This window comes from Mustela nivalis (assembly GCF_964662115.1).
Source record: "Mustela nivalis genome assembly, chromosome: 16".
In the NCBI taxonomy this organism is placed as follows: Eukaryota; Metazoa; Chordata; class Mammalia; order Carnivora; family Mustelidae; genus Mustela; species Mustela nivalis.
This window is the reverse complement of record NC_139035.1, coordinates 35,172,781-35,197,799: the sequence shown is the minus strand read 5'-3', so window position 1 is coordinate 35,197,799 and position 25,019 is coordinate 35,172,781. Positions and strand designations below refer to the sequence as shown.

Genomic DNA, 25,019 nt, shown 5'->3' with positions numbered 1-25,019 from the left:
GTGTGTCTGTGTGTGTGAGAGAGACCTGTGACTCATTTAACAAGTCACTCTAATATGCTCAGCGCTGCGTGTGGGGATTGGAGGGAGCCCATCGTCCGAAAGTCCGTAGATGACGGCCAGAAGGGGAAGGCGGGGCCGGCAAAAGTATAACCCTTCTGCATTTAGAAGACTTTATTGACTACTTCTGCATCCCAGGGTGCAGTGGTTGTAAGCCCGTATTCTAGTGTATAGTAATCGGATCGCTGTTCTTAAGCTGTTGGCGGGAAGATAAGGGGAAATTGGTAGGGGGAAAGAGGGCGTGTGGAACCCAGAATTCTGCCTCAGAAGGGCAGTTTTAGGGTTAGACCCCGGAATTTTGCCAAAGATAGCCCTGGCACTACTCTTCCCCGATTTCTTTAAGGTTTGAATCCGAGAAACAGGTAAAATTTAGAAGAATTCAGAGAGAATGTCAACGTAGCCATAAGGTGTGAAAGACACATGAATTTGAGACTAAGTCAACCATAGAAATCAGGCAGCATTGGCGATCGCATCTTATGTGATCTGGATTAGCATTTCACAGCAGAGGGAGGGACAAAAAGATGTTTGGAAGATGCTGTAAAACTTAGGGGAAGGCTGTTGGCAGGTTTCCTGGTATGTCATTGGGTGGTGTTAATAATCCCCTGCTACTGCTTTGTTTTTAGGCCCTTCCTCAAGTGCCTGGAGCTCAGAGATGCGGCCCAGGGAGGGAACTGTAGCTAGGTAAGGAGGCCATGCTTGCCGTTGCTTCCAGATTCCATGTCAGCACCGAGTCCTCAGATGCTGGTGGCAGCTGCTCAGCAGACCTTGGGCATGGGAAAGAGACGGTGCCCACCCCGAGCTATCTGCCTTCACCTAGCTGGAGAGGTGCTGGCTGTGGCCCGGGGACTGAAGCCAGCTCTGCTCTATGATTGCAGTTGTGCAGGGCCATCAGAGCTCCAGAGCTATCTGGAGGAACTGCAGGGCCTGGGCTTCCCGACCCAGGGACTTCACATCCTCGAGATTGGAGAAGACAGCTTGATTGTCAATCCTGAGCACGTTTGTCAGCACTTGGAGCAGGTGCTGCTTGGTACCATAGCCTTTGTGGATGTGTCCAGCTCCCAACCTCATCCTTCTATTTGCTCCCTGGACCAGCTTCAGAATTTGAAGGCCCTAATGGCTGAGATCATTGCGCATTTGCAAGGGCTGCAGAGGGACCCATCCCTGGCAGTCTCCTGTAGCAGACTTCATTCCTCAGGCTGGAATCTCTGTACTGTGTTTGGGATCCTCCTGGGCTATCCTGTTCCGTATACCTTTCGTCTGAACCAGGGAGACGACAACTGCTTAGCCTTGACCCCACTACGGGTGTTCACTGCCCGGATCTCGTGGCTTTGTGGTCATCCCCCCGTCTTGCTCTATTCCTTTAGTGTCCCGGAAAGCTTGTTCCCAGCCCTGAGGGAAATTCTAAATACTTGGGAGGAGGACCTTAGAACTCGATGTAGGACTCAGAATGACTTTGCCGACCTGAGCATCTCCTCTGAGATAGTCACGCTGCCAGCAGTGTCTCTTTGACTTTAACTCTTCTCTCATGGAGAAGGTACTCAGTAAACAATCAGCTCTAGCTGAAGGATGGCATCTCAAGTACCAATTCACAGCATCTTGAAAACACCGGGGACGGGGTGTGTGTGTGTGCTATAATCAGTTGTCCACATCACAGTGGGCATGGGATTAGTGGTGGCAGCATTGGTTGTACATTTGCCATTTCTGTACTAAGGAGTCCTCTTGACTTTGTTGTGATATCTGCTGATTTTTCCACTGGGTAGGAGATAGAAGAAGAGAGATTGTGCAGAAGAGCGGCGGAGGAAGTGTATGTTCTTGTGTGGGAACTGTAAATACACCTGCCTCCGTGGGTGGTGTCTGCCAGAAAGTAGAAGACTAGGCGGGTTTTACCACATGCTTATATACCACCAGCTGAATTGGACTAGGGAGGGTAGACGAGGATGCTCAGGTGTCTCACACGTGTGATGTGAATTGTCATTCCAGAGTAAACGAAGAGTTCTGAGGAACAGAGACTGTTAGATGAAGTATTTATTTTACAATAGGTTAAAAAAATAATAACAAAGTCAGAAATCTCAGGTGGGAAAATGCACCCCCCTTCAAAGTATATCAATCTTCTGAGTTTTTTATTGAGTTTCTTGCTTCAGGTTTTCACCCAAGCAGTGGTCACAAGTGATTCAGATCATCAGGCTGTCCTTCTTGGCCAGGAACACTGCTAGTGCTATAGCGATCATTACCATCAGCATTGAGAGCCATCGGCCACATTGCCTCTGTTAGGAGGGGCGGGGGAGAGAAAGAGGCCATGGGTTTTTGGAGAAGGTACAGGCAAAAATAATCTTCCTTCTTCCCATCCTAGCCCAGTGGAAAACCTTGGATCAGTAGAGGAGAAAAAGCTTTTTGTATCACTGTCTCTCTCACTTGGTCACATCCTTTGGGATAAAACTACTTTACTGCTGGTCACTGGCCCCAAATCCAGGACCACTGGCTCAGGGAACCATACTCAGCAAGAGCTAGATACTTAGATACTGATAAGAATAGTTAAGGAAAGGGGCGCCCTGGTGGCTCAGTGGGTTAAGCCTCTGCCTTCGGCTCAGGTCGTGATCCCTGGGTCCTGGGATGGAGCCCGACATAGGGCTCTCTGCTTCGCGGGGAGCCTGCTTCCTCTCCTCTCTCTGCCTGCCTCTGCCTACTTGTGATCTCTGTCTGTCAAATAAATAAATAAAATCTTAAAAAAAAAAAAAAAGAATAGTTAAGAATGGGACAGAATTCAGCAAAATTATATTATGCTCTGTTCGTATTCCGTGGTACTTTTGCTCTCCTCACTCTTACCACTAGCTCATAATAAGCTAAAAGAATACCACTTCATACCTTAGCTAATAGTAAGTCTTCCCCTCAGGCTCAAGAATTCCATGAAAATTAGGCTTGGATCCATGAGCCAGTGTTTGCTGATACTGGTTATACTATCAAGTATGTCAACCAAGTTGAATGGAACAGGCTGGCCAGATGTTGGCATGGGCTGATAAACTTTATCTGCAGGATTTGGCTGAAGGAGGAACCATCCCACCAACATGCAGGGCGATCTGGGAGGATAGACCCTCTTACTCTGGGAGGCAGCTGCTGGCTCTGGTTCAGCTCTTCTCGACAGTGCTGCAGCTTACGCAGGCAGGAGAGGTACTCGTCACTGAGGTTGTCTAACTCCGAATGCAGTTCTTTGCACTGGAGGGGAGAACACCACCACCGTCATCACCACCAGTTCCTTCTGGGACAGAGCCCCAGGTCTGGGACAGAGAGGGCCCCGTGTGAGTCACCCCCTCATTCGTTTGGAATTTTTACCACCATCCTCCCTTCCCAGCTTTTCTCAGAGATTTCAGTTTGGGTTTTGACCGTATCACCTAGTTTTCCCGGAATGTGTTTGTTTAAATGATTGTAATGCATATTATAATATTACGTATTGTACATGTCTGTGCTCCCACGTGATTGTGTGTGTGCAAGTGCTTTGTAAATGGGGGCACCAAAAACTGAAGTTCTTGTAGCACAAAAGACCTGGGAGTGATCTCAGTACAAACATTTTCCCTAGGACCTAGTTGAGGTGCATGTGAAGACTTCTGGGGATATGTATGTTTCCAAGTACGTAGATGGAAAGGGTGTTGTTATTTAAAAGGCATAAGATAAAAGTTTTAAGATAACTCTAGGACAAAGTGTGAGGGGTTAATATGTTTTATTAAATGTGTTTGAGTTTAGGTCGACTTTACAAAAGTAATTATTTAATAAAATCTGGAATAGCAGTTGGTATAAATGAAGAAGGGAAAAGATTGACAGATTAGCCCAAAAGCAAAGACATTTTATAAAGGCAAATGAATACCTGCTGGCATCCAGTCACTATGTAAACTTCAAAATCTTTGCTCTCTGGCTGCCTCCCAGCAGTTTTCCCTACCGTGGCGGGATGATTCCCTCACTATCTTAAGGTCACCATCTCACCTCCTTTTCCTTGGCCTGGAGCTGCAAAGTCTTCTTTTGCAGCTGGTCTCTGAAATCCCATTCTTTCTCCTTCCCTGTGCCCTCAGGTTCCACTTCATAATGGGAGGGCTTTGGACTCCACACAGGCAAAGCCTGATCTAAAAAAGCAGCCAGATTCTCAGTGATGGTGAGGTCCACACCTCTGAGGCAGGGTCCTATCACTGAGACAACACTGGAGTGAGGGGAAGGGAGGAAAGGGAACAGGGGAGGACCTGTCCCTGATGAGACAGCATACAGTAGAATTCTCTTACTTCCTCCCATTGGGACCGTGCTCAGTCTTGACACAGAGCTGGAATTTGAGCCCCTTGAGAGGAAGGTTGGCATCTTACTTTTCTTTGTATCCCTAGCCCTGTTTAATGGCAGATACTTCCAGAGAATACTTGCTAATCCATTTTCTTTTGTGATATTCCTAGTAGGTTTGCTGGACGCTTTAGTATAACTAACCCCTTCTAGCTTCATTTCAGTCATGAGAATGGCTGTCCTATCCTAGACTTCATCTTCCTGTGGTTAAAGATGGCTTCTGAGCTGCATGGCAGTCTTAGTCTTGGTGAAGAGAGCACTGCCCTAGGAGTCAAAAATTCTGGATTGTTGTCTTAGCTGTGTCCTTAATTCTTATGACCCGTAGACTTTCATTTTCTTACCCATTCTATGGGTATCATAACTTCTGCCTTCTCTTTTACATGGTGATTGTGATGAGAAAACAAAAGACCATGTGGAGTACGTAAGTGAGGAACTTGCCCTCTTTAACCCCCCATACATGATGAATTCTTTTCAGGGAGCTAAGGCAGCAGACTTTTGAGTGCTAAGAGTGACGTGATTATTGAATGCAGCATGGTGTGGGCTTGTGGAGTTGGATGTGACTTGGAAAGTCAAGTGTTAAAAATTGACATTAAATCCTGCGTTCAAAATCAATTTATTGAAATGTTCAACACAGATTTATATTTTCAGAGTAGAAATTCTTTTCACAGTTTATATACCTCTCAGGATAGGAGGCTAACTGATTAAAGTGTTCTCAAAGTCAATCATCAGTCCTGAAAAAGCTCCCCTAGATCCCTGACCTAACAGACTTCTAGAACTGTATGGGACTCCAAGAGGTCCTGTAGTCCATCCCCTGCCTCTAGGCAGGCAAGAAAGACCACTAGCTTAGAATTTGTGGAAGTAAATTTGCTGACCTTTCTTTGTTAAGAGTTTCTCCTGTTCTTGAAGCTGTGAGGATTGATTCTGGAGCAAACCTGTGGAAAAACACAAGGAACTTGTTTGTACTAGCCTGTCTACTGGACACAGTGTCTTTTCAGAACTTTGCTTCAAACCTTAATTATTTAAGATGTTCTTGTCTATTATTGGTTGAATTGTACCCCTCCCCCCAATTCATAGGAAGTCTTAACCCCTAGTGCCTTAAAATGTGACTTTATTTGGAGAAAGAGTCTTTACAGAGGTAATCAAGTATTTTAGGGTGTTAGAGTGGGCCCTAATCTCATACGACTATGTCCTTATAAGAAGGGGAAATTTTGGGATGCCTGGGTGGCTCAGTTGGTTGGGCTGCTGCCTTTGGCTCAGGTCATGATCCCAGCATTCTGGGATCGAGCTCCTTGCTTGGTGGGGAGCCTGCTTCTCCCTCTGCCTCTGCCTGCCACTCTGTCTGCCTGTTCTCGCTCTCTCTCTGTCTCACAAATAAATAAATAAAATCTTTAAAAAAAAAGAAGGAGAAATTTCAACACAACTAGATAGAAGATACCTGAAGAAACATAGGGAGAAGAAAGCCAGCTACAAGCCAAAGAAAGTGGCCTGGAACAGATCCTCAGAAGGAATCAGCCCTGCCAACACCTTGACCTTGGACTTGTAGCCTCCAGAAAAAAATAAATTACTGTTTTTAAAGTCACCCAGTGTGTGGTATTTTGTTAATGAATACATCATCCTTGTATCTCTTCCTACCATGTCTTTACCTTTAAGTCACCTTAGAAGAAAGACTTCCCCAGACGGCCCTGTATGAAATAGCAGCTGTTTTCCCTTTAACCAGCTTTATTTTTCTCCATGGCAGCTATTACTACCTGACACACACTTAATTGTAAATGGAGGCTCCATACCTTATTGTAAGCTTCATTTAGGGAAAGAGCTGTGTCAGGGCTGCTCAGCACTGTATCCTCAGTGTGTATACCTAAGGTGCCTGGTACTTGGTAGGGAATAAATAAGGCATGATTTTGAATCGATTCCTTGCGCATTCAGCTCCTGCCCTATAGGTGCTCAGCATCTGCTTGTGGCTGCCTTACTCTTACTATGCATTGCACGAAACTTCTCTGTTGGGGTGTTAGGTTAAGGTGGTGGGAAGCCAGCAGAGCTATTAATTGAATCGGGTTCTCCAGCTTTTCAGCCATTGCCTACATTTTTTTTTTTTTTTCCTCTCCTGAAATGTCCCCTTTCCTCTTTGGCCCCAACAGGTAGTTTTGAAGTGGACTGAGGCATCTGTAGTGTGAGCTGATTTTCCAAACCATTCCTAATGACAGATGTCTATAGGACATACTCACATATGTAATGACTGTCAGTATATAAAATAACTGCCTTAGAAAACTCAGCGTTTTTTAAAATCTGAAAATCCGGGGGAAATTTGGGTGGTTGTCTTTGGCACAGAAGGAGGAAAGTAGAAAAGAAAAAAAGACAGGCTAACATTAACTCGTGAAGAGCTGTGTAAATGATCTCACTTTTCAAGAAGGTCCAAAAATGCACAGAGGTGGAGGATGCGTCAAAGACCAGGCCCCAGACCCCTCTTTTGGATTCCTCTTGTGGGGCAGGAGCGGCAGGAACACCAGAAAGAGCCAGCTGTGCTATTCTGAGAATCTGGAAGGGGAACTTACCCTGCAGCTGCTGTACTTGGGCCACCAGGGCGAGTTTCTCCTCCTCTGACCTCTTCAGCTGATCTGAAAGTGAAATGACGCAAATCGAAACAGATGAACCTGAGACTTAACCTGACCCCTGAGGAGGGGATGTGTGCTAAGGAGGGGATGTAGACCCCTGATGTGTGCTAAGTGGAAGTCCTCTCTTTTTTCTACTCGCCCTGGTTCTGGAGAGGGAACCAGATCCTGAGCTCCTGGGATGTCATTGGCCCCAACAACATCAGGTTTAATCAAGAGTTGTATCTGCCCATGATTTCGTCGTCTACGCTGACGCAGAGGCTAGGGTGGGACGCCTTCAGTATGCCTTGCATTTCAACTGACCTTCCCCTTCCAAATCAGAAATGCAGCCTTGCCACAGGTGACTGAAATGGGAGTGATGTGACCTCGCTCAGAGGGACTGGCTGGAAGAGCCAGCTGATACAGACACTCTAGCACAGCACAAATCTTCAGGCTGGGATGATTAAAACAGCCCTGCCTTTCCCTCGAGGTAAAATGAAATCAAACCCAACCAAAGACTGAGTGAGGCCTTCTCCTCCACCCATCTTCCTAGAGGCCTTGGAGGGGAAGACTACCTTGTAGGTGCAGGGTATCCGAGCTGTACAGATCTCTGTCCCCCTGCAGGTGTTCAATCTTGGCCTGCAGTTCCTGGTGCTCATTTTCCAGAAGTCGCAGAGCCTGGTTCATCTGTAGGTCTCTACTGTCTGCTCCCTGTAAGGAGGGGGTCCAACACAGAGGCAGGTCAGTGCTGCGACGGAGATTGGGAACAGATTCCATGGAAGAGGAAGACTAGAATTTTAGAGACAGAGGATTATCAGGGAAATGGAAACATTTGGGATTCTTTGTTTCTTCCATCTGCTCTTTCCTCATGCATTAGATTTTTGATATTTCACAAGGGACTCATTTGAGTCAAGCCCAAATCATCGCTTTTTTAGGTGTCCTTCACATTGCCTTCTTATTCTAACACTGTCATTTTTCCCCCCCCCTTTGGTACGGTCATTTTTCTCAAAAGATTAAGGTTCAAAAGAAAAAGGCCTTCATGAGAGATATGGCAAATAGTGTACTGGCCAGCTGGGTTCACAGCTTTGAGAAGATACACGCTTCGGCTTATTAATTTGGCACTCAGGTTCCTGCTTCAGGAAAATGATAAAGGTGAATTTTTGATGTGGGTCCTCAAAATTTCAAACCAAGTAAATAAAATCTATGAAGAGAAAGAGCTACTATGGATGGAGGCCTGTGCCAGTTGACTTTGGCAAGATAACACCTGTTGGAAATGATGGAACCCTTGAGAATGCCAAGGGTCTACTGTAATTGCTTAAAAATGACATTGGCAGGATGTTAGTCAATCCTCAACCTCTGAGTATGTCCGGGTGGCTTGTTCTGTGCCGGTAGTGGACATATCTGAGCTGAATGCTCTGCTGGCTTGGGGTGCAGAGAGTGGGTTGGAGTATGACAGTAGGCTGATGAATATTCCAGTCTAACTCTTTGCACATGGATGGTATCGTTCGGGGAACACTTAGTTCATTTGCATGAAACATCCTTGCTGAACTCATAATTAGATTCCAGGGCCCAAACAGTGAGTCAGATACAAAGTGGGCAGTGAGTGGGGGACTGAAAGCCAGATGCTGTCAGGCTGCCTTGAGAACCCCCATCCCAGCAGCAACTTCTGTCCTCCCTGCTGTCACTGCCCCTCGTCCCATAAGCCCTGCCTTTTCTCTCCCCATGTGCCCACCCCAGGGCCTGGTACCTGCAGTTTGGACTGGAGCACATGGAGTTGGCTCTCCAGCTCTCTGTGCTGGGCCCCCAGGTTCCTCCAGTCCTCCTTCAGAGCTTCATACTGGCTCCTCCACTCTTCACACTTCTGCTCGGCCAGAGCCAGGGACCGCTGAGGATATGGTCAGACAAGAAGAGGGTGCCTTGGGGGTTCCAGGGAGTTATGCAGCTGGCTCCCATGCTGCCCAGAGCCACCCAGGGTCCCAGCCCCAAGGACTACACAGCATCCCTGCACCTGTGTGCTCTGCAGTTGCTGCTCTGCGCTCATTTTCTCCTCCAGCACCTTCTGCAGTGACTCCTTGGCCTTCTGCTCATAGTTGTTTTTCTGGTCTTCCATCTCCAATAACACCTTTTTCATTCCCCAAGGGGGGTAGTTCTGTAAATTTCATGCAATTCAACAAACACATATTGAACTTCTGTGTGCCAACCCCTTAGCTGGGATACAGAAAGGAAAAGAATTTGCTCCTGGCCCCCAGAGCAGAGATACCAGTAACCTGGTGGACCTCCTTCTGGGTTCGAGGTGGACAGGGAGAGGGTCCCAGGTGATGAGGGAGGTAAGTGGGGTTAACATGGTGCTCTAGGCATGTTGGGCCTCCCCAGGCCTTCCAAGAGCACTTCAAATTCAATATTTCCAAATCAAAATAATCTTTCTCAACCTGCTCCTTTCTCCTGGGCTGCCTATCTCGGTGACCAGCATCATTACCCACTCAGTCTCCCTAGCCTGAGACCAGGGAGTCATCCTTAATTTCTCTCACTTTCTCCCACCAATCAGTTGCTCATGGAACATTGTCAAATCAACCTCTTTAACACCTCATATCTGTGTCTTCTCCATAATTCCTGGCACTTCCTTGGTTCAAACTCTGGTAACACTATTATATGGGTCGATGCAATATTTTCTCTATCTTCAAGCCTTGAAGCTAGAGGGTACTTTCTGAAATGTAAATATGATCACGTCACTCCCTTTTTAAATCTCTCAGTGACTAAGGATTAGGTCCAAAATCCTTGGCATGGCTCCTACTTGAGAGCTCAGACTTTGGTTCTATGCTACTTCCACCCAAACTGAACTGGTTGCAGATTCCCTAAGCACTGTGCATTTTGGCCTTTGCCTTTGTCCATGTAGATTCTGCCTAGAGCATCCTCACCTACCCTTTCCACCTAGTTAAACTCTACTCATGCTCAAGACTCCCTCCAAGGATCATGTAAATTCTGATAAATTTTGACCAATCACCCCCGACTCATGGATTAGGTAGCTTTTCGTAGTGTTCACATAGTATCCTCTGTAAGTCTCTATCTTCCCACTCTGTTGACTCATTTGTGTCCCTTATGGGACTGTAAACTCCTTCGGGGGAGAGAGCATACTTTTTTTTCCTCTTTTATCTATGTAGCTCTAGTACTCTCAATATTTTTAAATTCATATATTTGCATTTAAAAATTATCTTGGCTTCAGGAGTTAAGAAAAGAGTAGCTTTGTATATTCATTTAGGGTCTTCCCTTCCCTAGCTCTTTCATCTTTTTGCCCTGTGATTCTTGGGAAGGCAGGCAGCTTTTGCCGTCAACTCTGGGTTATCCCACTGAATAAACAGTAGTCTACATGGTACAGATCTCAGGATCAATATGAAATCATTTCCATTTAGCTTTGGAGTCATCTGAAGATTTGGATCTAAATGTGAGTGGGTCTTAGGTTCTTGGCATTTTCATCAGAAGCAGCATCCAGGAGGTCATACATAGGTATATCCCAGTTAGTGGACTTACCCATGCTGGCCAGCTTTACCCCCCTGCCCACTGAAAATGAAGAGCCTGGCATTCTGGATTATATGTCGGTATTTTATAAGCATGGTTGGCATCATATAGTTCCTAAGAGTCTGAAAAAACAGGCCATACTGAAAAAACTAAAAGTTGTGAATCAGCAAACCTGTCTATAAACTCTGTTTCCCTATAAGACCCCAAGCGTGCACCCAGGTCCATCTGCTCTCCCTAACTCCACATGTGCCACCTCATTCTCTTATCTGACATCTCACCACTTGTCAGAAGCCGATCATTTCTCCAGTGTGAAAGCTGATTTCTTTCTATCTCTTGTAATCCAAGATCAGGCCAATCAAGAGTTTATTGAAGATGGATAACAATACCATAGAAAAGCCAAGAGTCGTGGCCTTTTACTTTCTTCCAGGGATTGCTACTAGACTGAAGTTGCCCACAGAATGGAAATCATTTTGTAAGACTTTGTTCCAATATCCAGTTTGTCTGTTCAAAGATTGGGACCTTTGAAGGTCTATCTGAGTGATGAGCATCTTTACTAGGGCCTGTCCCTACAGTTCCAGGTATTCCTAAGATTCCCTTGGAGCTGGCAGAATCCTTGATGCTGGAGTTGTTTCTCAGGGTGCAAAGGGAAGAACACTAGGAAAAAGGGAGAAGAGGTGGGTTGGGGACCAAAGTGAAAATGGCAAAGCCAGAACCGAGTGAGTAGGAATGGGTGCTTTCAGCTTTATCAGGTGTCATTTCCAGAGAGCAGGATCGAGGCTCAAGCATTCTCCTTTAATTCTAAATTCCTGGGCTGGAAATGTCTTAAGAAAGCTTACCTGAGTACAGGTGTACAGCTGGTTTTCTAAAGATCTCAGTTTGCCCTTCAATTTGTCTTCGTTAAGCTGGCCCTGGAGCAAAGGGGATGAGTTAATGAGTTTGGACCAAAATACGACATGCAGAGTTTTCTTCTGTTTTTCCAGCTTACTGCCTAAAACATGGTCTGTGCTCAAGCGATGTTTGTGAAATTGAACTCTTTCAGGATGTAGGGAGGAGGAAAGATGACAAAGGATGTTTGACTAGAAGAGGGTCATTTCCTCTTTCTCTGAAATAGGAGAAGGAAGGGTTGGACTGGCCCCAAGTCCTCTCTGCACCTTGAGGTTCTCTATCCAGTGGTTCAGGGTATCATAGTAGGAGTTCACTTGAGGCAAATCTAAGCTCTCTTTTTCTTTCCTCCTTATCTCTCTCCTTTGTCTGTCTAGGCACTTCTATATTCCTCATCTCCTCTTAGTTTTATACATGGAACTTTACTTCTAAAATATAGGCCAATAAGACTAAAGGAGTCTCCATATTCCCTTCTTTACCCCTGTCATGGGCTAAATTGTGTCTGCCCCCTCCACTACCTTCCCCCCAAGTTTATATGTTAACATCTTAACTCCCAGCACCTCAGAATGTGACTGTATTTGGAAATAAGGTCTTTAAAGAGATAACTAAGTTAAGGGACACCTGGTGGTTCAATCTATTGAGTGTCCAGCTCTTGATTTTGGCTCAGGTCATGATTGTGGGGTTGTGGGATCAAGCCCCACATCAGCATGCCTGCTCAGCATGGAGTCAGCTTGAAATTCTCTCTCTTTCTTTCTCTCTCTCTCTGTCCCTCCGTCCCCCCTACCCCTGCTTTTTCTCTTTCTCTCTCTTAAAAAAAAAAAAAAAAGATAGTTAAGTTCAAATAGGTCATTAGGGTGGGCTCTAATCCAATATGCCTGCTGTCCTCATAAGAAGAGAACAGAACACCATGTGAAGACACAGGAGAAGATAGCCATCTGCAAGCCAAGGGGAGAGGCCTCACGAGAAACCAACCCTGTCAACGCCTTGATTTTAGACTTTTAGCTTCCAGAATTGTGAGAAAATAAATGTTTGTTGGTTAAGCCACCCAGGGTCCTGGGATCAAGCCTACCACAGGGCTCCTTGCTCAGCTGGGAGTCTGCTTCTCTCTTGGCTCCTCCCCTTCTTCCTGCCCACCCCCATGCTCTCTCTCAAATAAATAAAAAAAAGATCTTTTAAAAAAAAGATGAGAAGGGGAGCCTGGGTGGCTCAGTGGGTTAAAGCCTCTGCCTGCAGCTCAGGTCATGATCCCCATGGTCCTGGGATCAAGCCCCACATCGGGCCCTCTGCTCAGCAGGTAGCCTGCTTCCTCCTCTCTGTCTCTGCCTGCCTCTCTGCCTACTTGTGATCTCTGTCAAAAAAATAAATAAAAATAAAATCTTAAAAAATATATGAGAATTTTTTTTCTTTTTCTTTTTTTTTTTTTTTTTTTAAGAATTTATTTCTCTTTGTCAGAGAGAGAGTGCACAAGCGGGGTGAGCACAGGCAGAGCAGGCAGAAGGAGATGCAGGTTCCCTGCTAAGCAAGGAGCCAGATGCAGGACTGGATCCCTGGACCCTCGGATCATGACCTGAGCAAAAGACAGCCCTCAACCAACTAAGCCATCCCAAGAAATTCTTTAAGAAAGCAGGAAATGGAGGAGAGATATCAAGATAGGGTGTGTGTATGTGGGGAGTGGTGGTGGTGGTGGTAGAAGGGCTTCCCAAAAGCCACGTTCTAGGTATTCATAAGCAGCGGTTCTAGGTATTCATAAGCAGGGTTGGCTTAATGCCATTTTGGACTTCCCAAGAGAGATGCTAATCTCAAGGGTGAGGGTAGAGAAAGGCAGGCCTTATCTGTTTCTCAGTTTTTCAGTCTTTCTGCTGAGTGGCTAACAATCTCCTTGCTGCTTTGTTCTTTCCTCCACCAGTAGTGGTCTCCCTTTCTCCAAGGGCAGGGTTTTGTTCTTCCATCTCTGAGTCTAACTTAAGGTTGTCTGTATGAGGGGTCTGGGGAGAGAGGAGGGTGCCATCGATGAGAGAGCCGGTTTCCCAGAGGAAAGGCCGTGGGTCTCTAGCAGGAACTCTGATTTTCATATCCTTTTCTCTGGCTTTTTCCAACCAGACCCTGTGAGACACTTGTGAAGTCTACAAATTCTATTTCTCTCCAAGCCTGAGATGCCACATCCCCTCTCAGTCAGGCAGCTTGGGTGTTTGGAACCCTCGTGATGTTTCTGGTCTACAGTGGCCTGCGTGCAGCGGAGGGGCCTCTGTTTTGAGGTCTGTCCCCTTCAGTGAGTTTCAGGGCACCTGGGGGAGGCAGGAAGTGGTATCTCACAGCTCCTGTTTTGATCTTGTTTGGCCGATTCTTCTAGCCCTGGGAGCCAGGGGGCGCCCCCACCCTTTCTGCTTCCTGTATTACTCAGCTGGGCTTTGCAAAAGCAAAAAGCTTTGCCAAAAATAATTTTTCAAAGTGCCTCCTGCTATTAATGTTTTTCATAATGTCTTGTGTGAGAGCTGAGAGTCCAGGATTTGGCATCTCCAGTAGCCACAGGGCTTTGGGACAGATAAAAGAGATGGACAAAGACTTTCATTGTTCTGGGCTTTGGACTAACTGGTAAAAGGGCTGTATTTCCCTGAGTGACCTGTTCACTATCAATCCACCGGTCCTGAAATCAGCTCCTTCTGTACCCCCATTTCCTGGTTCAGATCTCTGCATTTTCCTTGTGCCTAAACTGCTGGCTACGGCAGAATGTAATGAAACCCACTGAGTTTAAGGTTTATCTTGCTGTAGTTTGAGAAGAAAACAGACATGCCCAAAGCAATATCTTTACATTTTCCCCCTGTCTCCTACCCTTTTGAGATAGCTCCTCTCTCCTTCCTTACGATGGTTTTAATCCAACATTTTGCCTCTCCCAACTGTTTCTGTATTTTAGACATACCCCAGATTACTTTTCCATTCACGGTGCAATAGAAGACAGTTGAGGAGAGCCCCTTCAGTGGGGATGAAGGACCACCCAAGTCTGGGGCTTGGAAAAAAAAATTTCTTATCCACAGCTCAACCTTCCCAGGCTCCCTGAGGCAGGGAAGAAAGCTGTAGCCAAGTTGTTGCAAATGGGGCATATAGTTTCCTGGTCTAAGCCTCAGTCCTCCTGCCACACATGCTCCTGCCCCATCAAGCCCAGTGGTACAGTATGTGGGAAGAAGCACTCTTTATAGGCCTACTGTGGATGTTTTCTGGGCAACCGCCCCCCCCTGGGAGCCCAGGGCTCAGAGAGCACAATACCTCTGGTTGGAAAAGGGAGCAAGATGGAGGCCATACACACCTGGTGCTGGTCTGAGGTCTTCAGCTCCTGCTTCTGCTTGGCTTTCCCCAGCCTCTGATCTGTTCTCCAGAAACACCACCACCTCACCGCAGAAGCGCCAGCCCACAGCTCATCTCTGCTCTAGCAGGGGTTGCTTAGGGCTCCCAGCCAATCCCCCGCGGTGCTGTCATTTCAAGATCTCGTTTCCACTTTGCAGAACTTAAAACCCCAGTGTGCCCTGCTCCCGTTTTGTATTGCCCAACACAGCCAGCTTGCTTTCTCTACTGCCCGAAATGTGTCTGCTCTGAAGGGTGGACCCAGCTCTGGAGTCTCAGCAGTGCCCCGGGCCCCATCACCTCCAGCAGCACCAGGGTCAGTTTTGAGGTGGAGGCAATGCAGGGAGCTCGTTCTTGGGGTCCTCTCCGAGTTTGTAGTGAGCTTCCGTGCATGTGAAGTTAGAGAGTCGAATCACAGGGGCCAAATGGGAAAAATAAAGGCCAGAACTGGGCTGAATGTCAGTCCCTATTTTGGTCACATTCTTCCTATTAGTTTTCCCAATACCATAGTCTGGGCTTGTCCTTCAGCAGCAGTTGGCAGGGATGCAGGGTTGGATTATTTTGTTTTGGGGGAAGCAAGAGCTCTTAACTGACTATTTTTGTGAAAAACAGGAAGCTAGGGGGTTGGGGGGGAGGAGGAAGAATAGAAGGGTGCATATAGGGAGGGGTGGGAGAAAACCACAACCAGAGGAACTCACACTCGCGTGCCCACTGTGGAGGGAAACTGCTCCAGAGGTGACCTTGGAAATGTCTCCCATTCCCGCCAAGCTTGCCACGACTCGCGCTCTGAGTGTGGCTGACCTGGGATGTTGCCCCAGCTTTGGCCACTTCCACACCCACCCAGAGCCACGGTCCCCACTGTCGTCAGAGATACTTCCAAAACACAGATCCAATCGTTTTTGACTCACTTCCGCGACTTTTTAGCATGTGTATTGCCCAAGTGAGCACAGCTCCCCAGCTATTGACTGTGATCCTTGGGAGGATGGGCCAGATGTTGCTCAGTATCCGACTTTAAACCCACATACTAAATCCTCCCGTTGCTCCCCTGCCGATTGCCTGGAGCAGAGTTTCTCAGACTGGGGTTGACGTGTATTCTCCTAGGTCTGTGATGCCTATGCCTTTCATTTAGGAAAGAGTCTCTGCATTATTTAAGTTTGAGATCCCCTGTCCAACAGAAAACTTCATAATTCCAGAGACCTGTCTGAAGCCCCTCCTGGTCTTACCTTTGGAACTCCTCTGCCTCCATCCCTTCATTTCAGCCACTTTGTTACACAGAGGCCTATAACCATTCTGATTCCTTTACCATAAACACCCTTTTCTTTCTGTTTTTTTCTTCCCCATTAACCAATAAATGTAACCAATAAATGATGCATCCTTCCAGACCCGGCTCAAATGGTCCCTTTCCTTTGGAGCCTACCCTGTTCCACTTCAGGCAGAATAATTGTTTCCTTCTCTTTCCTCTGCGTCCCATTTTAGAAACCACTGTTACAGCTTTATCATAAGCTGCATTCGGGTTATTTACTACACGTCTCTCTCTTCCTGGTTGATAGGTGAGCGCCGCAAGAGCAAGAACCCTACTTCTTGTTCTCCCTGTAGCATGGGACTCAGCACACAGTTGAAACTTATCAAATGCCCGCTGAATAGATGACTTTGATGATCTCAAATTAGTTCAGCACCAGAAATCACCTGGCATGCACAGCTGTCTGTCCAGGCTCCTGCTCTGCCCATGACAACGACTTCCTTGACAATCAGGAGCCCTGAGCATAGACACTAAATCCCGGTACAATGACATGTGAGGAAGGAGGCCTGAACTGAGGAAGTCTCTTTTGCATCACTGTCAACTTCTTGGTTTTGATCCACACCCTCCCAGCCCAACTCTCTGTCTAAAGACAAGTCCTCTGTGCTGGAGGGTTAGGTGTTCATGGAGGCCTGTGAGGTCGTGCTTTCTCTTTGTCTGCCCTGCTCTTTGCTCCAGTGGCGTAGCTCCCGGAATAGCATAGTCTAGAGGGTTTCACTATGGGGTCTAAGGACCCCTGGGAGTGCCTGAGACCCTTTTACAGGTTTGGTGAGGTTCTTCCCTTTTCAACTACGTATCTGGGTGAGTCTGGATTTTCCTTCATATACTTCAATCAAAACAGTGTATTACAACAGATGGAAATAGGAGAATCGAGCAGTCTTCTTTTCAGACTTTAAAAAGATTTGCCAAAGTGTAAAACAGTGCTATACTCTTCACTATTTTTTGGAAAAAGATACTCATTTTTTCATAAAAATATGTAAATTAGGTTCACGTGTAATGAGCTTATTGTTATTTTAAAAATTTATATACATTTTAAGATTCCTATTTTCATTTCTCATATGGTAAATCCTAATAGGGTAAATATAAAAAATTCTTTGGGGTTTTTCGTGAACTTTTTTAAGAATATAAAGCAGTCTTGAGATTAAAAAGTAGGAAACCCATCGCATTAGACTATAGCACACCTCTAGGTCTTTGCTTATGTTGTATCCCCAGCCTAGAATGTAGTTCCTGCTTCCACATTAGTCTGGAAAATACTTAATGTAACTATAAATATTTCCCTGGTTCTCCTCTTCTCTGGAGTCATTCCTTCCTTCTTGTGTACTATTATATCCCGAAAACATTTCTCTTATTTCATTTCTCATATCTCTGCATTGTTTAGGCATCTGTTTCCCTGCCAAAACCACAGTTCTCTGAAAGCAGGGACCTTGACTAATTAATCTCATGATTTCCAGTGCCCAGTATGGAGAACATGATCTATGAATATTTGTTGAACGAAAGGACTAAATTAAGGAGGTCTGAATTTTAGTTCCAGTTCTGCCTCTAGCTAGCAATGTGACTTTAGGCAAGTCACTTGACCTCTGACACACAGTTTCCTCATTGGGGAAAGAAGAAAACTTAGACTACATGATCTCTAAAATCGCTTCTCACTTTGACCTTGATGTCTAAGCTGATTAGTAGGTACACAGTAGCTCACAGTTAATATTGGAGTGAATCCCATACAAAAAAAATAAGTTAGCATTTATCACAATCCGTAATAGCAAATATATGGGCATCTTCCATCTTTTCTCCCAACAAATTGAGCCATGGGAATTCTTGCCAGTTTTGGTTCTGGGTCTTTCCTGGGTGTGGAGTAATATGACCCCAGCTCATGACTGTGGATTTAGCTGAGCTCTCCCATATAGTTACTGTGACATGTCTGACCTCTAGGTCTTAGCGCCTCCCACCTCACCTCTTCAGTAGTGAGAAAACCTCTTCCCTTGCTGGGATCATATGGAAAAAGGATCAGAATCTCACGAGCTTTGTTCAAATAAAGATTTCATTCCCTTACCTTCCAAGAGCTGTCAGAGGCCCTTATCAGAGTGGAGAGTAGGTCTTGGAGAATCACCATTTTCTGTTTTAGAACAAGCTCCCTTTGTAAGGCCTCCTGAGGGGCAAAACACAAGAAGGGACATTAACCTGGAGGAGGAGGGTGCAGGTGGGCAAAGAGCTGAGGGGAGAGCTCACAGGTTACTTACTTTGAGGTACTCAGAAAGCTGGATGATTTCCTAGAGAGAAAGAAAAAGGGTATTCTAGAAGATTCTATGTCCTCTGAAATCCTGGAACACAGAACCAGAGCCAGGACTGACTTGTGTCAAGTAAATGTTGTTCCTTGCTCAGACAGAGTCCCTCCAGGTCCCCATGTCTGTGCTTGTCCAGGAAGAAGGTGCCCCTTCATCCTAGCTGTGTTTACCATGGAATTCCAGAATGTCAGATCTTGGAGGAGCTGAGATACCCTCTGAGTCAACCCTTCAAAGTGAGGATGTTCTTACCTTATCCAGAACCGCAACTCCGTAACTGAGAAGAGAAGAAATGAAAACAGAAATGACAATGGATCGGAGAAACAAGCATATGGGGAGAGGTGGGTAGATTCCTTCTCCAGTCTCTTCCCCTCTGCCAACAGGGTGGGGCAGTTAAGGAGGACATGGAAGGTCACTGTGCTCCTTCTCCACCCGGGGGAGTGGGTGGCCGTGGTGGTGAGGGTTTCAACAAAGTGTAGATGAGAGCAATGGGTGGTGTGTAAGGAAGCTGGGGGCAGGAACGGAGAAGGTACTCACTTGGTTTGCTGACTGGCATCATTCTTGATTGTTGGCTGGGCTGCTTCGGCCTTTGTCTGAGTGCCTGAGCGATAGAAGATAAGGCGATTCAGAAGCCATGGAGGAGGAAGTGGGAAGGGACAGCGGCTGTCCATTGTCAGCAAGCTGAGCCTGCTGTGGCAAGATTCTCTGCAGGCCCCAGTGAGTGAGGGAGGCTCTGCTCTTACCGCGATGGTGCTGGGGTGGTTTTTTGGTGGGAGAGTCCTTCGGTGAAAAGTCCCTGGCCTGGGAGGGGCGGTCAGGTAGATCCCTCCAGGTGCCTGAGGGAGGGTGACGCTGGGTTCGAAAAATCTCAGAGCTGGTGTCTGACACCTGGAAAACAAGTGGGGGATGCTGAAAGCTTAGAGCCTCTTAGAGCATGATTCTCCAGCTAACTGCAAAAAGATGAACCCATGATCAATTTCCAGTCCAGAACACCAAAGCAACCCATTCAAACCTTGAAAACTACTAAGTTGTCCCTGCTCCTGCCCTCTCTCATCCTGGCTGGTGGGAACTGTCCTTCCCAGGCCAGGCAAAGAGGGAGCAGGGCTTGACTCTCCTTACTTTCTTTGGAACCCGCTGTCTACTTTGTTTGATTTTGGCCACTTACACTGCCCACGGTGATGTGGAGAGAGAACTGGTCTGAGAGTGAGGGCGTCTGGGGTTAGACCCTGCCCTTTCTATGAGATCTCAGTCTTCTGTCCATGTAATGAATCTACATGACGTAGGCGGTCTCTGAGGCCCCTTCCATATTCAAGAGGTGGCTTCCTGCCACTCAGGGATGGCTGGAATACTGCTGAGGTTTTTGGGAAGAGCAGAGATGTGTAGGGAGGGGTATAGTAGCAGTTGTCACCATCTAGTCCACTCTTTTTAAAGATCTTCTATATACACACTCAAAAATTCTATGGTTGTAACAACACCAAAAGGCTAAGGAATGCCTATGGTGGCCAATCATGCAGATGGACTCGACCGCAGTAAAACTTCAGTAACTGATAGGCTTAGGTGAAATTCTTTACTTACGTATGTTTTGTTCTTTCTCGTCTTAAAAAAAAAAAAAATTTTTTTTTTAAACAAAAAGCAAGCAAAAAAAGAACAGAAACCTCCTTGCTGTAGAAACTACACAGTTGGTTTTATTTCACAATCAGACTCAAGGATCGTTTTTCTGAACAGGGCCTTCTGTTGTGGATGATAGATCCATTAGTTAAGAAACCCCGACTGAACTTCTAGTCTGGGTATGGAACTAGGCCAGGTACTTCCAGGGAATACGGCAGACCCGTCCCCGCTGTCAACAGGCACACAACACGGATCGAGGACACAGATGGCTGGCTGGCTTAGATTGCCTCAGCAGACCCTGATTTCTGCCAGCACTGCTTCTTCCCAGGCCAGAACGATGGGTTCTCGAAGTATTATTACACAATCTTAGAGGATTTATAACCTCCTAAGGACCACAGAGAGCAGAAGAGGCCTGAGGAAGCCAGGGAAAGCTTACTGGACCAGATGAAGCTTTCGTTGAATGAATTTAGTAAAATGGAATGGTCCAAGTGGGTGCAACAGCCTCACAGAACAAGAGAGGACAGGGGTGTGTGTGGGGGGGTGTGTGTGTGTGCATGTTCCTGAGAGGGGGTATGAAGAAGATGGGCCTGTCTACCTGGCATACAGTAAGCACTCTGTAAATATGTGTTGAACGATATATGTATAGACCGCCTAAATCTGAACAGATAACTCGGAGTTAGCAATGGCGTTGCTTACATTTTTTTTTTCTTCTTTAAGGAAGAAAAAGAGGCAAGTACAAAACAAAACAAAACAAAACAAAAAAACCCAGCTGAACAAACAAACAAAAACCCAAACAACGAAAGTCCCTGAATGAGTCTAAGTGGCTCAGGGAGGTGACTTTATCACTGAGGAAGCAGGAACTTAATTTAAATTTGCTTTTCAGTGAGTCTGAGCCCACCCACGTGCCATAGTACCCTTGCCCCTGTCCAGAGCAAGGTGTCCCCTGACATGACCCACCTGCTGCCGGGGGCAAGAGATCCTGTGGGCACAAGACAAGGGTTCTTTGAGGTCAGTTGGCTGGCCTGGCCTCCTGGAGGGACCTCGCTCCTTGGCCCTGGGGCTCTGGGCCTTGCCTTTCTCCTCCACCTCCAAGTTCCTCCTCCTGAAGAACTCCTGTTGTCGTGCTCTCTGGAGCTGCTCTCTTTGCTGGAGCCTCCGTGCCTTCCCCACCTGGCGGCAAGTGGTCACATTGGGGCGGCAGCGGCGGCTCTCACGGGTCTCCTGCCGGCGCTCACACTTGGCCTCGTAGCTCTCAGCCCACCGGGCCAAGCGAGGGGAAGGCCTGGGGTCCGGGCTGATCATGATGACCTCCTGAGCACCTGTTGTGCTTGGCTTCCAGTTCCTGGAATAGCTGCCTGGGTCTGCCAAATGCCAAGAGGGAGGAGAAGGGGAGGGGTCAGGAGATGGGCAGAAAAATGACTGTCTCCCTGGACCAGGGGCAGAAATAGCATAGCCTCCCCCTGCATGTGGGTTGAAAACTGACAAGGCGATGGTGTTGAACTGGGAGTCAGGACTCCTGGGTCCAGGCTGTACCTGGCACCTGTAACTTTTGCTTTCCTCTCGCCTATGTTTCCCCCTCTGCAAAGCAGAAAGATCTCTCTGGCTACCACTTCTTCCTTGACCTTCCTTGACCTCACCCTGCCCCTCAGTCAGGGGAATCTGAGAAATAATTGATGAAAATTGACATGGCAAGTTGATGAAATTTGGATGGTAGATAGGGATGTGTTCATTTTCCAGAGATTTCTAGAGAACCAGGTAAACTGGCTTCCTATTCTCCAATCTAGAAGGAAAGCCAGCATCTTTATGCTCTCTTGGCCCAAGGTGATGCTAAAATAGATGAGTGACTCTTCTGAAGGCCTGGAGAGGTAACCAGGCCCCCCAAATTGGGGCCTGTCCTGTGACCCACTGCTATCTTCTTAACCCTTAATAGCTAGCTTCTGAGTCCAGTTTTGGGTGTGGTTTAGCAGGGAAACCTCACACTAACTCCTCTACTCATGGAGTCCTGACATTGGTCCATTGGTACCCACTCCTGGCCCAGGACTGGGCTCTGACCTGGAGCACATCAACTCAAACCAGTATTGGCTGAGTACCTGCCAACTGCCCAGTGTTGACCAAAACATTTCAGAGCTTCCAGCTCAGTAACTCTCCAAGCTGAAGTTTCCATGTTTTAGAATCTCCTCCCTGTTAGGGCTAAGTATGCTGCTAGGTCTGCTCTCCTTAGCCCAAACAGAGATCGTGCCATCAACACCAGCAACCATGGAAATGATACCTCAATAAGGCTATTATAAACAGAAATGAAACAACTGAAAACAGTCACCCCAAGTCCCCAGGGAACCAGGCTTGATGCAGAAGCCATACTTGCTGCCTCTTCTTTCTTCTCTGTGCTCTTCTCCCTCTTTCCCACTCTCTGTCACCTACCTTCTGCACATTTGTTTCTTCTCCTAGAACCCTCTGGTAGCTTGGCTGAGTTGGGGCTGGAGCTGGCTGAGCCAGATTCTGAGCACAGGAAATTCGGTGCCCTGCTTCCGCTGATCACTGGAGTCAAGCCCAGTGGATGATGAAGGAAGAGGGACTGTCCCTTCCAGCTTCTGCTTCTCCTCTCTGTCCCACAATGTCATCACCCACCACCCGGGGAACCCAGTTCCTGGATAGGTCAGAGAGGGCATCTCAGCTTCACTGGTCAGCAGGCAATCTCCAGCTCTGACCCCTTGAGTTTATTTATAAGCCAAACAGACTCAACAGGTAGCAGCCTCTCTGCCCTTTCATTGGAACTTTGCTACCCATCTGGCTCAGTCCAGAATTCTCTGCAGGATTCTTATTCTCTCTCTGATCATACCACTCATGCTCTGGGGTGAGGGCGGCCTCACTCCAGGAGAAGGTCTTATAAGGTCAAGCCAGGCATTCTCCCAAATGCCTGACTCTTGAGGCTTGGAGGGGCATCACTCTGGCCTTGGGCCGTGCAGGCCCCAGGCAGATTGTGAAGTTGTCAGTGCTTTCCTCTCATCCCATCCCTGGGGAGCTCTCCCCTTTCTTTAGGCTTTTCTCCTCATTCCTACCCTGTAGGATTCCCTGACTTCCCACCTGCCACTTCTGTTATTTAAAAACAGAACAGGATCCAAATGGTCCATTGGTATTGAGTTGTGAATGACTGAATGATTGTGTACAGGCGAGCTCCACATCCAGAATCTACCTTGTAGTAAGTAGCTTAAGCCATAGTCCCTGGCTATTCTGCCTTAGATGAGGGCAGCTGAGAGCCCTGGCTCCTGGCTGTGTGAGCTCCTGGCTCTCCTGCTACCTCTGTGCTTTTGGACAGGCTATTAACCATCTCTTAGTCTTAGTTTTTTCCATTTATAAAATAGGACCACAACCTCCCTTGTAAGCTTGTAAGAATTGAAGAAAAAAGAAATGCCCATCGAGCATCCGGCACATAACACACAATAAACGTTAGGTTTTTACAATTCTGAAGTAGGATTATTATTACCCCGGTCTTGCTGATCTTGGCTCTTAAAGACTTGGTGCTGTAAGACCGAGACCTCCAGCTAGACTCCAGGAGCAAGCATGCCTCACCCCTCTGTCCCCCACTCTCTTCCCTTTGAAGGGGTGCTGTCTACACATGGAGGGGATGTGGTCTCCGGTTGAAATCATATTTATGGCTCTGGTTCATCTGAGTGTGGGCCACAAGGAAAAGGGACTTCTCTGTGATCTGGGCACAGCTGCCATCTCAATTAGGCCCCGCAGAAAAGCAAAGAAGAGGTGGGGTGAAGAATGCATGTCCAGCCCATCTGCTTCCCACCATTAAAACGTGGGCCACTGGGTCCCCTCCCTATTTGGCTCCAGGGAATCCGAGGGCTTTGCAGGGGAGGCAAAGCCAGTGATTATGGAGAATCCTCCTACCTCCCTGCCGTGGGGAGGAAAGGGCTGCGGGGGAGGAGCTGGGGCCTGAGATGGGGTCTCTCCAGATTCTGCCAGGTCGCGGACACCAGTGCACCAGTCCGCGGACACGTGGGATGGCCTGAGGGGCAGACCCCGGGGGCCAGCTACCCAGGTAGAGACTCGCAGTACGAATGGCTCCTTACAGAATGGAGCATTCCCAGACCCCCCACCCCCACCCCACCCCCATAGGATTAGATGCACACAGCTGAGTGGAAGCCCATCCAGCCTTCCGGGATGTCTTGACCGTTCTGATTTGCTTAAACACAAGAAGCCGTGTGGGACGCCTGAGTGACAGGGATGGGCTGCGGATAAAAAGGGAACTGGTCCCTGTGTGGTTCAAAGAAAGGTCACTGGGCCGCTGCCCAGGCTTTCTGGCAGCATGACAGGGCCCATGTGGAGCTTGGAGAGGAGGTGATACAGGCTCAGGGTGTCCTGCCACGGGGAGAGGTCAGGGTACTGCCCTCACCTGACAGTGGTTTGTCACCGCCTTTCCAAGTCTGCTCCCGCTTCCTGTCTGTGTGTGCAGTTAGGGGCTTCCCGCAGAGGTCTGGCCGCCCGGGGCACAGCTCCCAGTGTGAGCTTAGGAGAGAAGGGCCTGCACAGAAGCCGCGGAAAGGCAGCGTGTTGTTTTGGGGACTCTTGCTTTGAAGACAACCATAAAAGGTCATTTACTTCATGCCCATCACTGGCAAGCTGGGACCTTAAGTCATTTGACTCACTCCTAATCCAATCTAAGGGACAGAGCGGAGGAGCGTACAAAGCTGTATCCCTGGGCCATGCCTGGTGTCTCCCGGAACCATCTCAGGACGCCTTCCTGCTTACCCCACTCCCAACACTCTTAAACCAACTCATCTGCTTCTGTATCTCCCCCTTGAGCCTAGGGAAGCTTGGGTGACGGATCATTTTCCCCACCCCAGAGTCAGAGGTCCCCAACCTGGACACAAAAGCATCCTCCTTCTCAGTTACCTTGGGTCCCAGGCTCCAAACCAAACAACTCAGGAGAGCATTCCAGCGCCTGGGCAGATCGTGGCTCTGGTCTCAGATGGGGCAGGACAGCAGCTGAGTAAAGCGCAAGCTCTCAATCCATGGCCCCCTTAGCGTTTCCCTTGTTAGTACGGTCTTTCTTTTTGCACAGCAGCCTTTGCTGAAACAGGAAACAGACAAAGCCACAGTGCTTGCTCACCCCAGTTCCTCTCTCTTGCTCGTGGGCACAATCTGAGT

At 47.5% G+C, this 25,019-nt stretch overlaps 3 protein-coding genes across 29 annotated transcripts in view; 2 read left to right on the top strand and 1 right to left on the bottom strand.

Moving 5' to 3' along the window:
- Window positions 1-5,947, top strand: LOC309849368 (UPF0739 protein C1orf74 homolog). Its single transcript, XM_082701826.1, has 2 exons — window positions 1-101; window positions 681-5,947. Exon 2 carries the CDS (start codon window positions 775-777, stop codon window positions 1,564-1,566), a length of 792 nt encoding a protein of 263 aa, XP_082557952.1. The 5' UTR covers window positions 1-101; window positions 681-774; the 3' UTR covers window positions 1,567-5,947.
- Window positions 1-25,019, top strand: part of LAMB3 (laminin subunit beta 3) — a 171,173-nt gene that overhangs the window by 239 nt on the left and 145,915 nt on the right. For all 7 annotated transcript variants that reach the window (XM_082701793.1, XM_082701789.1, XM_082701794.1 and 4 more), the window contains exon 2: window positions 681-738. The gene's annotated coding sequence lies outside the window, so the exon portion shown is untranslated. The remainder of the gene's footprint in view (window positions 1-680; window positions 739-25,019) is intronic.
- On the bottom strand, window positions 2,065-25,019 carry TRAF3IP3 (TRAF3 interacting protein 3). Of its 21 annotated transcripts, XM_082701806.1 has the most exons (18): window positions 24,765-25,015; window positions 24,265-24,393; window positions 23,347-23,529; window positions 20,823-21,226; window positions 19,001-19,145; window positions 18,795-18,858; window positions 18,510-18,534; window positions 18,216-18,245; window positions 18,029-18,124; window positions 11,303-11,374; window positions 8,962-9,102; window positions 8,701-8,838; window positions 7,529-7,664; window positions 6,918-6,980; window positions 5,241-5,300; window positions 4,030-4,166; window positions 3,154-3,267; window positions 2,065-2,321 (listed from the first exon to the last, which is right to left on the bottom strand). In XM_082701806.1, exons 4-18 carry the CDS (start codon window positions 21,165-21,167, stop codon window positions 2,229-2,231), a joined length of 1,659 nt encoding a protein of 552 aa, XP_082557932.1. In that variant the 5' UTR covers window positions 21,168-21,226; window positions 23,347-23,529; window positions 24,265-24,393; window positions 24,765-25,015; the 3' UTR covers window positions 2,065-2,228. The 21 variants fall into 21 exon arrangements, 17 of the variants coding, with proteins under 17 accessions (XP_082557932.1, XP_082557931.1, XP_082557936.1 ...); XR_014303672.1 differs by lacking the exon at window positions 4,030-4,166 and having other exon boundaries at window positions 24,765-25,008; XM_082701805.1 differs by lacking the exon at window positions 23,347-23,529.

Excerpts from the sequence above, each read along its gene's own strand:
- LOC309849368 (XM_082701826.1), top strand. The coding sequence starts at position 775 with ATGTCAGCACCGAGTCCTCAGATGCTGGTGGCAGCTGCTCAGCAGACC.
- TRAF3IP3 (XM_082701800.1), bottom strand. The coding sequence starts at position 21,167 with ATGATCAGCCCGGACCCCAGGCCTTCCCCTCGCTTGGCCCGGTGGGCT. Across the intron at positions 11,375-18,028 it reads CCTCTGACAGCTCTTGGAAG|GGCCAGCTTAACGAAGACAA; the intron begins GTAAGGGAATGA and ends CCTTTGCTCCAG. Across the intron at positions 7,743-8,700 it reads TGCTCCAGTCCAAACTGCAG|TCTTCCTCTTCCATGGAATC; the intron begins GTACCAGGCCCT and ends CTAAAATTCTAG.